General features: G+C 40.4%; 1 protein-coding gene across 1 annotated transcript in view; it reads right to left on the minus strand.

Annotated features, from left to right (window-relative positions):
- MACROD2 (mono-ADP ribosylhydrolase 2) overlaps positions 1-15,016 on the minus strand; it is an 857,094-nt gene that overhangs the window by 249,847 nt on the left and 592,231 nt on the right. The window contains exon 8 of the mRNA XM_032183905.1: positions 2,095-2,168. Coding sequence (XP_032039796.1) covers positions 2,095-2,168 — 74 coding nt within the window. The remainder of the gene's footprint in view (positions 1-2,094; positions 2,169-15,016) is intronic.

Here is a 15,016-nt window from a genome sequence, read left to right on the forward strand (position 1 = left end):
TTTTAACAATACATCTGTGGTCAGGACAGCCTGTGCTCCTTTCACTCTCCAAACTTTGTAAACTACAACTATTAACTTAAAAAGAATACAGATGAAATTGGAATTTGTGGGGAGTGAGTAAGTAGGTTTAGAGCTAGAGTGCCAAGACAACCAAGGAAATAGAAGGGAATGCATTTGAGTGAGGAAGGAGGAATCATGCTTATTCGGTGTTCCTAGTTTACAGTAACCTGTGCAAACCACAAATGTGTTGGAATTTTAAGCATTTCAATCACATTTGCACAAAGTGCTTAATGCTCAGATAAAAGACAAGAACATACAGGATAAACACTGCCATTTCAATCACTGTGCTGTGAACCGCAAGTCTCCTTCCAAGACAGAGCTGAAGGTTTCTGAAAACAAGGGAAGGAACTCACCAGAAGCCTATGACAGGAACCAAAAAAATAGGGGGAAGCAGCGCACACGCTAACTAAAAGTAAGAAAGAAGGAAAGAAGGAATGTGTAGGGCATACAAGGGCTTGCAGGCCAAGTCATGCCAGAAGCAGAAAAAGAAAAGAGAAGACTCAAAGCGTACATTAGAAGCAAAAGTTGTCTTACAGCTGAGAAGCAACAGCTGAACTCTAGAGCAGAATACTCCAGAAAAGAGTTTTCACTGAGAAAACAACTACTCATTTGATAGGCAGTCTACCAAACCATTTTATTTTGTTTTCAGTAATACCGCAAAGAAAAAAGTAATTAAGGGGTATATATACAACACACTCAGCTTTTGAAACAGAAAAGTTTAGTTCCAAAATAATTAAAAAAATAAATAAAAAATAAGCCTCTTTTTCTTCCATTATATAGTAAAAATGCAACCAAATGAAATTAAAATACAGTAAAGCACTAACACTCCATTTTCAAAAAACATAAAGCCTGTAGTTAGGCTGGTAAGATGACACTTATGCATCTTTAGTGTTAAAGATGACTGTCCATCCAAAATTGCTTCACCGCTCAAATATCTAATCTATGGAAAGAAAGCTGCTAAGTGCTTCATACCGCATTGTCCAAACATGCACGTTTCTTGGCGTACCTTTTGGCACTCTGGTTTGTATATCTCAATTTACCGTTCAAATCTCATCATAGTATTTCCTTTCAGTTCAAAGTTGGTCAAAAAGCAAACAAAAAACTCCTACAACCTACTAAATCGCTACCCTTGTTTATCAGAATCTCTTAACAATAAGGCCCCCCAAACACATGAATAGAAGAAATAAACTACTAATTATGCTCCTGTGCCTAATATTTCTCCACTCCAAGCTTTGTTAAATACCTTCATACAAAAATACTCAACAACTTCAGCCGTGTGAGATCTGCCTGCTGTCATTACCAGGAAACAGGCATATCCTCAGTTCAAGACATAATGATTATTTTATTCTATCACTTTGTTGCATTCTTCAATTCAATGCTAGAAACTATCAGCTTGCTAAGAACAAAAACCAGAGCAAGAAAAAAACCTAGAAAGGGAAGATATGGATATCATTCTGTTGAAAGCATTTTGTCTTGTAAAAATAATCACCATAGTGTTGTCACTGGAAGAACACCAGTCCTGTTAAAAATTCAGTTGTGTCACAAGTTTAGCAGGTGTTCCAGGGAAAATGAACACTTAACTGTAAGCAAATCAAAAATTAATAAAAATAGGAAATACTATCATACAGCTCTTTACTGTAAAGTGACCTCTGGAACACCGCTGACCTTTGGTGACTGTTTCCACTGACAACTATTATATACATTTCCTTTCCAGGAATCTCTTCATTATTAGATGAAAACTGTGACGCTCAGAAACGGCTTAGAAAGAGAATAGTCTTTTACTTTGCCAGGAAAGATTACAATACAAAGGAAATGCACAGTATGGTTTCAAACAAAGGTATTTCCCCTGAACTCCAGTGAAGCTTTTAAAATGTAACAGTCTTCCCCCAGCCACATTGTCCTAACCTGGTTTCATTTGTTTTAGACTAAATATTCACCTCAAGGCTCAAGCTGGTGTTTACTCTTTCTACATTTCCAGAGCCAAACTCCATAATCATAAATAAAATTTTGGGAAAGTTATATTTTATTTCATACCTCATTGTGATTCTTGCTTAACCATTCCTTAATAGTGTTAAGGGCAATGACAGCAGCAGGCTCATTTGGAAAACCTAAAGACAAAAGAAATGAGAAATAAATAGAAGGCACACGTTTTATACCCCAATAATAAAAAAAAAATCTGGATTCTGTCACCCACCTTCTTTGGACTAGGTTTGAGATTGCATTTGGTGACCGCTCTATTCTAAAGATTTGGTTAGAAGTTTTAGGGGACACTATTTAGGTGTCCCCTAAAACACTCCCAGGTTTGTTTTTGTTTGCTTGCTTGTTTTGTTTTAAGTCTGGTTAGAAGTTCACAGCACAAGACCACTAGAAACAATAGAGTTATACACATGTCTCGCTAGGCAGGCAATGATATAACATATATCACAGTAACAAATGCTAGGCTTACATCTCATGGCACACAAGAAAAATTCAGACATTTCTTAAGGCGTAAGATCTTTCTTTCTTTAATCCATCTGTCAGCAAAACTATACAACACTATGATCCTAATGCCATAGGCCTCATATGGATAAAAATGTTTGAGTTATAAATCTCTTAATTTATGACCTAAAACATAACAAACAACTTTGGAAATTAAAGAATTCATGAAGCATAAGCATATGAATTTAAGGCCTGATACTGCATGATATACTAGCAATAGCAACTCCCCCCAGCACTAAACAATATCAGAAATCTTTCTAGGGATACAGTCTTTTTGCTTTGATGGTCTCTATCTATCAAATCTAAAGATGCTTTCATTACTTAGGCAGCCTTAATTTAATTTTCCTTTAAATTTCTAACTTGAGGGCAGCAAATCATTTTTTGTGAGGATTTAAATATAAAAACCCATAAGCTGTATGAATAGCCCTCAGTAGGTTAGATTAATAGAACAGCCTTTGAAGAGGTGGAGCTGCAGGCACAATGTACAAGCAAGCAAAGGCTCTAGACAGAAACAGTCATGAAATCTGGCATACAGCTGCATACATACACTTTTTTTTTTTTTTTTTTTTTTTACATTACACAACAGTGTAGCACATAAACAGAAAATGCAGACAGTGCAACTATCAGTAGATGCACCCAGCTTTTTGACCTGGCACGTTATCCTCCAAAATCTATCTTAACTCTTTTCAGTTCAGTGCTAGATGAAAAAAAAAAATAAAAAATAAAAAATCCCTCTTTTTCCCCAAAACATTACTGCCCAGAACTGAACTCAGTTTTGTAAGGATTTTTTGTATTGGTATGTACACTCTTTTAAAGTCAGAAATGACAACAATCTGTAGCAACAGTAGTAGGTGAAGTAGTCAGTGGTTGGGTAACGCTGACATTTAGTATGAGCTTCCTTTCCTCACACCTCTCAAAAAAGTATAGTTGTATTTATTTGCTCCCACCCCCAGGTCCAAGATGGAAAATTAGCCAAGATCCATCAACTGTGGATACTTCCGCTGCTGCTAGGAAGATGTATTCTTATGACATTTAATAATGCTGCTGATACCGTCAAGGGATGTGTCTTATAACAGCAGCTAATGAATGCTAACAGAACCCCAAGCCTGATGTTGGTCATATGTAGGAACAGACCTCTGAGCAGTCTGCTCAAATTAGCAATATTTTCTCTAACAAACCACAACTTTGTAACACAGAAATGCTGTGCCCAGAGCTTGGTAGGTCTGGGTGGACATACAATGAACACCATGCAGAGGGAGGAATGCATATTTCAGACAACTGAAATACCATTGTTTATGCACTGAATGGTTTATTTCCAGAACAATCCTCCCTCCAGTAAGATTCACTTTTCAGGCTTGTTTTTCACTCCCCTGCAGTAGGGCCTTTGCCCAAAACCGTGATAACACACTAGCAATTTTATAGAATCATAAATCTCTCAATAAATCGTTCATTATTTAGGAAACTGCTGCCTTACTAACCAGTCTTATATAGAAGCTTATCTACAAAACTGGTGTTCAGTTACTCCTAAGTAACCACAATGTAAAAGAAATTGTTCAGCAACAAAAATAATAATAATAATTAAAAAAAAAAACTTGAACCTTGTGTATGATTTCAGAAAACACCTTAAAATCCATAGAAAGCTTTTATGACCACAGTTACAAAAAAAAAAAAAATGTTTTTAGTGTTTTACACGCATTTCTGGTAAATTTAATGAAAGGATTACCTTCTCGGCTTTTTGTAGAGGCAGGATGGAATTTAGCTTCCTGTTCCATACCCTGCACCAGCACAAAAGGCCCTGTGTCTCCGATTCTCAAACACAAAAACATTCGGTTTTATAGCACTGGGTTAAAGGGAGATAAACTGAGATGGGATCTTTTTAAACACGTTTTTGTGTTGTTTTTATCTCTAAGCTACATTTGTCTGCCGTAACATTTCTGGCCTGCTCCCATACACACACACACACACACACCTCTCCCCACTTTCTTTCAGCAAAAAAGCAATCTCAGTGAGCACGTGGGAATCAAATTACTTGAGAGAAATGAGCTCGAGGAGCCTCACAGTTAACCGACTGCTGGAGCAGCGGCTCAGACAATTCCGGCTAAAGGCTCAATTTCACAAAAGATAAAACAGGTAAAGTAATAAGAGTGACACTGGCCCATGTTACTGCAGTGAGCGCTCCTCCAGAATACTGAAAAGGACAAGGGCACAAAAAGGCAAAGAAGCATTTGCTGTAAGGTGCAGGCAAGCAGTGCCTCTGAAGGACCTCACTGGGTTTATGTGGTTACAGACGAAGGGAAGGTTGCAGGCTGTACGTCATCGATGGGCACGGTGTATAGCGTGTACCTACCAGTGCTCACAGGACTCCACATGGACGGGCCTTCCTACATGCCCAAGTGGCAAAACTGGCATTTTGGCAACAAATCCCACTACACCACAAAAAACGGCACAGGATATCTTTAGTTGCTGAAAAATTCCTTGGTTCCTTGCTATTCCAGCAAGGGGGGATTGTGCTGCAGCCCTCCACATTTTGCAGTGCCCATTAATCGCAGCTCACCATCTATTACCAGGATCAACTCCCGACCCTCCAAGTGCAGAAAATGCTAGGAGTGATTAGCCGCTGCCTCTTGTGCCCCTCTCAGTTCGGGAACCCTCCTTTAAAGTACAGCTTTATTCGCTACTGCTCATGTGCTGTGGTGGGGTTCGTGCAAGCCTGGCACATCAGGAGGAATGAAGGTCCTGCAGCAAGTCCTGCTAGGAAAACTCTCATGTTTCTGCCCAGTTGCTTCACAGCTCAAGTCATCAGGTGTCCCTCCAGACAGATCAGCTGCCTTCGTATACAACCATAGAAATGTGACTGTGAGATTTCACAACAACTTGGGTACCAGCATCAATCTGTCTAGCCACAGACAAACTTAAAAATTTCACAGAATCACAGAATTTCTAGGTTGGAAGAGACCTCAAGATCATCGAGTCCAAACTCTGACCTAACGCTAGCAGTCCCCACTAAACCATATCCCTAAGCTCTACATCTAAACGTCTTTTAAAGACCTCCAGGGATGGTGACTCCACCACTTCCCTGGGCAGCCTGTTCCAGTGCCTCACAACCCTTTCAGTGAAGAAGTTCTTCCTAACATCCAACCTAAAACTCCCCTGGCTCAACTTAAGCCCATTCCCCCTCGTCCTGTCACCAGGCACGTGGGAGAACAGACCAACCCCCACCTCGCTACAGCCTCCCTTGAGGTACCCATAGAGAGCGATAAGGTCACCCCTGAGCCTCCTCTTCTCCAGGCTGAACAAGCCCAGCTCCCTCAGCCGCTCCTCGTAGGACTTGTTCTCCAGGCCCCTCACCAGCTTCGTCGCCCTTCTCTGCACCCGCTCAAGCACCTCCATGTCCTTCTTGTAGCGAGGGGCCCAAAACTGAACACAGTACTCGAGGTGCGGCCTCACCAGAGCCGAGTACAGGGGGACGATCACCTCCCTAGCCCTGCTGGTCACACTGTTCCTGATACAAGCCAGGATGCCGTTGGCCTTCTTGGCCACCTGAGCACACTGCTGGCTCATATTCAGCCGACTGTCCACCATCACTCCCAGGTCCTTCTCTGCCAGGCAGCTCTCCAACCATTCCTCTCCCAGCCTGTAGCTCTGCTTGGGGTTATTGCGCCCCAGGTGCAGGACCCGGCACTTGGCCTTGTTGAACTTCATGCAGTTGACCTCAGCCCATCGGTGCAGCCTATCCAGATCCTCCTGCAGAGCTTTCCTACCCTCAAGCAGATCAACACACACACCTAACTTGGTGTCATCTGCGAACTTACTGAGGGTGCACTCGATGCCCTTGTCCAGATCATCGATGAAGATATTAAAGAGGACCGGCCCCAGCACCGAGCCCTGGGGGACGCCACTAGTGACTGGCCTCCAACTGGACTTGGCTCCATTCACCACGACTCTTTGGGCCCGGCTATCCAGCCAGTTTCTAACCCAACGAAGCGTGCGCCAGTCCAAGCCAAGAGCAGCCAGTTTCTTGAGGAGAATGCTGTGGGAGACGGTGTCAAAAGCCTTGCTGAAGTCAAGGTAGACCACATCCACAGCCTTTCCCTCGTCCACCCAGCGCGTCACTTTGTCATAGAAGGAGATCAGATTTGTCAAGCAGGACCTGCCTTTCATAAACCCATGCTGACTGGGCCTGATCGCCTGCTTGCCCTGCAAGTGCTGCGTGATGACTCTCAGGAGGATCTGCTCCATGAGCTTCCCTGGCACTGAGGTCAAACTGACAGGCCTGTAGTTTCCCGGGTCTGCCCTCCAGCCCTTCTTGTAGATGGGCACCACGTTTGCATATTGCTTGTTTCCTTTCCTCCTCTTTGCATATTGCTAGTAGATGTATACACTCCTACATTCACTCTCTGTGATTAATGACTATGCCTTCATACTCACAACTAAAACAACACATCCTAGTATCATCACACAAAGAAACACCTCATCTGGATTATGTTGCTTCTGGTACATCATTGCACAACTATTACACACAGAGACAGTCCATGAAGGCTTTATAAGATCTTCTAACTTAGGAGCTTCTGCATCTGTTTCCAGGACTTTATCACCTAATTCCTGGAAATTATAACATTGACCTGAGGCATAGCTGGTGAAACAAACTGGACATTATGCAGGTTCTAATGGTCATAATTTTTGAGAGGAGTGATAAGATCTTACAGAACTGTTTCATATATTTGATACTAAACAAATGTGCTCATTTAGAGAAAAAGTGCGGAGGGGGACTGAGAAAGAAGTGTGAAGATGCATGCTGAAGTTCCTCTTACATTGTCAGTTGATTCCCTGGAAAACAACTAGTAAGAACATACAAGTCCCCATGTTTCATTAACATTCAGAAAATATGTGATGAACTCCCTGTTGTTAGACACTCTAGGGCAAATGCTCAGCCTTTTGTGCTTAGGGGATTTAGCATAGAAACATTCATACTATTGTGATGTCTATTACTGTATGCCTAATTTGTCTGTGTAGTATCTGGAAAATATATACCACGAGTTCTTCAATGAATAACAGTGTAACAAGGATTTCGTGAGATAAAATTAATAGAAATCTATTTCAAGGACTCCCAAATTGTATGGAGATGCCTGTAGCTTTATCTGTCTCTTTTAGTGTGCCCAGTCCACTGTTGCATATTATTAAAAACGTCCAGCTTACAAGCAGGTAATGCTACCTCCCCATGAAAAGTCCATTAAGAAAACCTAAGTACGAAATAAACAACCTCTAGCATGATATAGCTGAAGATGATGATAACAGACAATACCTGTTAGGTTATAATGCTAACAAGCAAACGTCAATCCAGAAAATCATTTCAATCGCTGCAGGGGTCAGTGTTATAATTTGTCACTTTAACCGAGATGTTTTCTGTAAATCAAGCCATCCTTGTAAAAAAGGTCTGCATCTTTTTTTTTTTTTTAATTATTATTATTTTGTTAGCACAGTCTAAATACTAGATAGGTTTTTATTCATTTTAGACTGCTCCCTTCTCTGTGGTTTCCAAACACCTCATCACAATCTTAATATACTTATTTGCCAGCTTTAATGGTTTCGTTTCAAAGCAAATTGTGAAAAAATAAAAATAAAATTCAACACAAATACTCATTAGGAGTTTCTCACACTTGCTCAGAAAAATATCTACACTGGCATGTTTGTGCATATATCAAGGATGTACTTTAGGATGTTTACGGACTGCTCCTGTGCTTTAAAATCAAACCCAATTCCCTTTGTTTAGGCAACAAGACTGCCAAAATGTAACAAGTTCCATTATTTAGTTTATATTAAACAATGTTTAATAACATATGAAGGAAGTTCTAACAGTAGTTCAACAGTAACGTTTGACACTGTGGAAGCATATTGAAGGTCCTCTCTGCACTCAGTACAATGGGGTATTTTCCACCACACATCTAGTATTTGTTGTGTGGGAATCGTCAGCACCAGATGGTATGGAAAACCAACTTTCTCCAGGTTTATTTTTTTAAAAAGGGCACCAAACATTCATCCCATATATTCTGAAATCCAATATTATTGCAAGAACTAAAGCTGCTTTCTGATTCAGAACAGACATGCGAACAACTGAGCTTCATTATGGTCATGTGGGTTATGGCTGGCTATTGACAACACAGTAATCATAACACTTCAACCTCATCAATGTATGACAATAAAAAGAAACAAATGAGATGCATAGCCCAGCATGCCTGAGGTGAGGTTACTCAATACACTCACTTGTCCTTCAGTTGTGAAACTATCAGGAGTATAATCTTGCAACCGATCCCATATAATCATCTTGTCAAAGGCGTATTTTAGTAGTCAAAATGAATTCACTCATGCTGGGCTGATTCCCATTACCATGGTAAATCCAGCGTTTCTGGAAGCTGAGATAGTAGCATTCTACCAACAAGTTCAGGCTGTCACTATTGTTGGGTCATTTTTTTATTTTTATTTTTTAATCACCGCGGTCGTATGATAATTGGATAAACAAGCTGAAAAGGCTCCTAGCTGGATATTTTTGAGGATACTCCTGATCAGAAATCAGCTGCAGCCCTAATTTGGATTGGATGCATTGAAGACTAAAGAGAAAAGCCATGAATCTTCTGCCAAATAGCCTACTTTGCCTTATTAAACTTGTTTAGCCAATGAAACCTTACCAGCTGCCCACTCAAATATTAAGTCTCAGAAAGACATTGAAAATAAGTATTTTTAAAAGAAGGTAACTTCTGTTACTCCAGTAAACAAAACTGCACCTACTCACTGTATCCACTTTAAACTATGCTAGAGTAAGTAATTAGCATGCAAATATAATAACAAAGGAAAATGAGAAAATTTCAAAATGCATAAAAAATATTTGTCTGAAGAAATGTCTTTAAGCTTCTCTCAAGCAAGGAGCATGCTTATTCATTTTCCTTGACTAAAGAAATTCAGCGGCAACAGAAAAATAAATACAGTTCCTGAAGAATGACTGCCAATTGCATTTAACCACTGACATGATAATGAGGCAGCTGGTAGAGGATGGTTAGTAAATAAACCCAAAATGTGCATCTTGTGCATCTAGCAGTGAATACGGGAAACAGAATGTCTCTGCTCTGCCACAGTGACACAAAGCAGGTGGAGTACTGAAATAACAGAGGGCCCTCCTTCGTTCACAGAAGCTCATCGGGTAACTCAGTGATCCCAAGTTAAGTCAACCAGGGCGAGCACTGGCACCAGGAGATACCAAACCATGCAAGTCAGCAAAAACAAGACAAGTTGCAGGCCAAGAAGCACTGGCTCCTGACAGCAGGGCTGGCTCTGTCTCAGCTTGTCAAAGACACCCGGAGCACACTCATCGCTGTGCTGAGCGACAGCGGCCTCCTGCCCCATCAGCACGGTGACCCACCTTCATCATCTACAGGTCAGCTGCGGTTCTGTACAAGTCCAAATCTGGGCTTGGCTTACAGCTGCACTAAGGAGAGGTCAGTTACAAGAAGGCGGCTGGGATGCAGGAAATAAACAGGTCATCTGCTGGCTCTCCGACACGCACGTTACCATACCATACTTCATTTCACACTCTACTACATAGATATCATCAGAAAATGTCCATCATATAGTGGAGATAAAAGTATCAGCTGAATATAGAAATATACTATAATTACTTAGTCCATTTGAGCAGAGAGCGCCTTGTACTAACAAGTCTGAGGACTCCACTACAGAGAAGAAGAAGAAAAAAAAAAGATTTTAAGCTTACTTAGCTGTTTGATGTTTGTTAGCATTGGTGAGGAATGAAAAAAAAAAAAAGGACGGGAGCTTCCCTATGAGCATGAGAGCTACCTTACTGTGAGAGACAACATACCAGACTTCTGCAGGAGAGCTGCTTCTTTGCAAGAATTTTACTTTTCTGCATCAGTCAGTACATTTTTATTAGAAGTTGAGATTGTGGTTTCATTCTTTTTCCAGCTTTTATAGGGAGTATGCTTGCAGGGGGACCACATCATGGATAAATGCATTCTCTAAACGTCATCTAAAAATATGTGGCAAGCAATACTCAGACATTCTCAGAAGCAAAATGTTTCAGAGCTGTGCTGTTTACTGTGTTGCATGATGGAGCTTTTCTGTCTGTCAGAGTATTTTAAAATGCTCATGTGGAACATTAAGGCTTCAAGCTGAACATAATAGGGAAACAGCAGAAAGATACCACAACACTGAAAGTGAAGAGATCTCACTAGTCTGGCAATAAGCATCCTAATATGGTAAGAGAAAGCATATATAATGCAAATGCAAGCAAAAGATATACTTAGAGAGGTACTTACACCATTATAAAATCTACCTATGAGGATGTCTATTCAATGTTTGTGTAAATTACACAGCCATTTAGACATATGTATACAGTTGTTCATGAGATGAAGTACATCGTTCTACTCAAAATGCACTCTGCACCCTATCTAGAATTGCCATTCCAGAAACAAGGGTACAGAGAAATGTTAATTGAAAGAGGTTTCAAAGTGTACACGAACTTCTTAATGCAAAATATTTCATCTTCTACTCATCCATATATATCAAGTTGCTGGTTTTTTTGTTTATTTGTCGTATTTTTTTGGGGGGTGGCAACATAATACAACAAAAGCAATTTGATACAAAGCGTAATGCACTAGTCAACTGTGAAATCTGCCATCATACACTGAATTGAATATCAGTGGGATATTGGCTTTATTGTAATTACAATTCCAACAAGGTTAAACATGTATTTCTACCCACTGATTTGAATAATAAAAAAAAAAGCCTTGTTCTTTACTGAGCTAAGGTGTAGGAAATCAATCCTACCCTCTGGAAGTGTCTTTCAAGAGATTAAAAGAAAGGAGAAAAAAATGCCCCCCTCCCACTTCCATTTTAAACCAGTTGTTTTTCTAAAAAACATTGTCTGACGCAGTGATGCTTAACCTTCACTGACACTATCCCAGGCCCTCCTTCACACGCAACTCTCCTAAGCACTGAGGGAAGCCTAAACATCCAGAGATCTGCTGCTCAGCAATAGGAATAAAGTACAATGCTGGACTTCACAAAGCCCTGTTCCCCACGGGAAAGCATCCTGGAATTGACTGCAAACTCTAATTGAAGCCTCGCCTGAAGTTGAGATATTCTCGACGTGCCTCTCCATGCTGGAGGTCCCTGATGTCTACTAATGCATCTGCCTGCGCTACAGGCTAGGTCAGGGGAGAAATTGCTGTGAGAGGCTCGCTCTCCTCCTTGCTGAGATGATCTTTGTGCAGACAGGGGGAACAGGCACTGACCATAGTGAGGGTAAGTGCACTCGGGTGCAGCAAGATGGGAGGTGCAGCAAGAAAAGGGGGAGAGCACAGGAGCTCTTGCTGAAGGACGGGGTTCTGAGTTCTGGGGAGGCGGATTGGGTTTGCAAGAGAATGTCAGGGCTGTCAGCTCTGCCAGAGCTCAGAGTATCCTGACTGAGAAGTTAGTAGAACATGGCACGAGTTAGAAGTGCAAGGATTTAGGGATACGCATGTATATAAGGGAAGACAAGTTGCTACAGTGAAATGAAAAGAGATGACAGTAGAAAAAGTCTGAGAAACTTCAGAGGAATAGGACATACATAGGCAATGGACAAAAATATACACTCAAAAGAAAACAGCCAGCATTGTCAGCCCAGCTCTATCCTTTAAATCACTTCCACCACATTCAATTGCTCTGACAGATGCAACCCAAAGACCTAGCTGGATTATCTAAAACCAACAGAGTACTTGGTGAAGGCCATAAGCGTACAAGAACAAACAAAACAATCTGACATTATTTCTACTGAAGCACAGTTCTTATCTCCTCTCCAAGGGAAATCAAAGATTTCCTAAGAGCACATAAAGAAAATCAGCTGAAACTACATATATTCAGCTCCTTGTGGACAAAAATGAAACAAAGATGTTCTTTTATCTTTTCCCCCAAAAGACTTATACGGGAAAGAGTTATAGGGCAGGTTGGGTGAAAAAGTAATACACTGTGTGAGGCATGTTTAATATACTTAGTTTACTCTTTTTAACAAATACGTTATTGATTCTTGGTTTAGGTATATTATTCACACCGTGGATTTTTTTCCATTATTGCCTCGAGTAGTGATAAACCATGGTAAAGGGTCACACAGACCAGCAGCTATTGTACTCAAGAAATCTACATCAGCTCAAAACTGAAATATTTCCAGATAATCTGGATTTCAAAGTTGTCACTACATTTTCAAGGAACAGAGACAGGGTTGCATTTTTTATTTGATGCTTAATGGCTACTATTTTTCAATGAACACTGAGGTACCTCATTAATTCCTTCAACATCAACTACATGAATGCTGCTGAAACAAGTGCTCATGCAAGATGTCCGGCCTGGGACATCATTATATTAACATTTTTTGCATTATTATTATTTTTTTTTTTTTAAACAGGCAGCATTTTTTCCTCCTTGCACAGATGCTGTATCACTTCTGTAGAAAATACATTTCAGTCAGGTAAGAGATGAACTCCATATGAAAAAAACTATGTACTGCAAGGGTTACGGCACACCTCACTTGATTCTGTGCTAATATATGTATCATCCTACCTGACAACACAGTCTAGATACTTAACTTCATTTCAGGCTGTACTGCCGTACCTTTGTGAAGTGAACAGAAAGTGCATGGGAGCTGCCAGCAGCTACTTCACACTCCCGCCAAATGCTGCACTGAAAACGCGTTGTCCTTGTTCTGTTCTCTCAGATCACAGGAAGTCACACAAAAAGAGAAATGTAATTGGAAAGAGTTTGGGGGATTAATGGGAAAGCTGACTTCAACCACAGATAAGGAAAACTTGAAGTTCAGAACAGAACAGAAAACTTGAATCCAGAACACCTGACCAGGTACAACCATGCATCTCATACTTCCAATGCTCTTAACAAGTCCTCATATGCTAAAGAGCACAGAACCAACAACTACAGGGTAAAATACACAAATATCAACCTCTTGCAAAACATGGACTCTTCTCTGGCCTTCTGTTTTTAAGGTCTCATTCTCCCACATGATAATTCAATTTTACGTACGCCTCTGTTGGCAACTCCTATTGCAAGGCTTCTCTTAACTGCCAGTCAGCCCCTGGCATCAGTTGCCTTTTAGAACCATAGCATATCCCGAGTTGGAAGGGACCCATAAGGATCATCAAGTCCAACTCCTGGCACCACACAGGTCTACCCAAAAATTCAGACCATATGTCTAAGTGCACAGTCCAAACACTTCTTAAACTCCGACAGGCTTGGTGCCATGACTACGTCCCTGGGGAGCCTGTTCCAATGCACGACAAATCTTTTAAATCCAAAATACACAAGTTGATAAACAAAATGTCCTGGAGCTCATCAATTTCTTCATGATTTCAAAAGATCATAGTACAAATTATTGGTCATGTGTTTGCTTGTTTTTTTTTTTTTAAACTATGTTTTCTGTTAATATCTCTAATTTGCATTTCACTCACAATTATGCATTTTCTGAGTCTTGCATACTTCAATTAAAAAGGAAATTAAATAACTAGTCAATGGCATTTCCAATCCTATGAATTCATATCCAATTTAAGTCTTGATATGAACTTTACATCTTAACAGTTGTTTTAAATAGCATTTTCAGCATGCATTCTTACAAGTTACTGGTGTGATACTTTTTTGAAAAAAACATTATACAAGCAAATCTGTTTTGCTTGAGCAAGTAATGGAAATTCCCAGTGTTTACAAAGGTTTAACAACTATCAGTGCTTGTGGTTAGACAGACATTGGCATATTTGGCTTTACAGTAAAAAGATGTCATTGTGCAAGAGGCCATTCTCCAAGAAAAATAAAACATTATCAATGTCATTTTGAACAACATTCACACCGACATAGGAGAAAGAGAAAGGCCAATGCAAATGACAATTACTTCAGTCAGAAACAATGCCCATGTTTGAAAAGAAGGAGCCTATGCTATGGTTGGTTAGATCAAGCAGTGGAAGACTATGGAAGACTAAAAGATTTCTTTTGCCCAACAACCCGGTACAAATAAGAAGCTGATCTGAACAATTTAAATGTAAATTTCTTACCACCTGTCAGACAAGTGAGATTAGAAGACCTCCACTTAAGAAACAGGCATCTCCAACCTAAGTCCTTATGTGAAAATTGACCTCCCACCTCAATTTCCTTGTAAATGTGGCCACGTGGCAGCAGAAGTGGTGGTTTATTCCAGTACTTTATTAAATTTAGCTTGTGTATATGCTAAGTGTGAGATCACCCACACTGCGCCTCGGGAAAACTGTACTTTCAAGACAGATAACCACGCTTTACATCACAAACACAACTAACCCTCTCAGAAACACAAAATCCCAGACTGATCACAGAATCACAGAACTGTAGAGGTTGGAAGGGACCTCAAGAGATCATTGGGTCCAACTCATCTGCCAAAGCACATGTCCTAGAGCAAGTTGCA

This window comes from Aythya fuligula, chromosome 3 (assembly GCF_009819795.1).
Source record: "Aythya fuligula isolate bAytFul2 chromosome 3, bAytFul2.pri, whole genome shotgun sequence".
NCBI lineage: Eukaryota > Metazoa > Chordata > Aves > Anseriformes > Anatidae > Aythya > Aythya fuligula.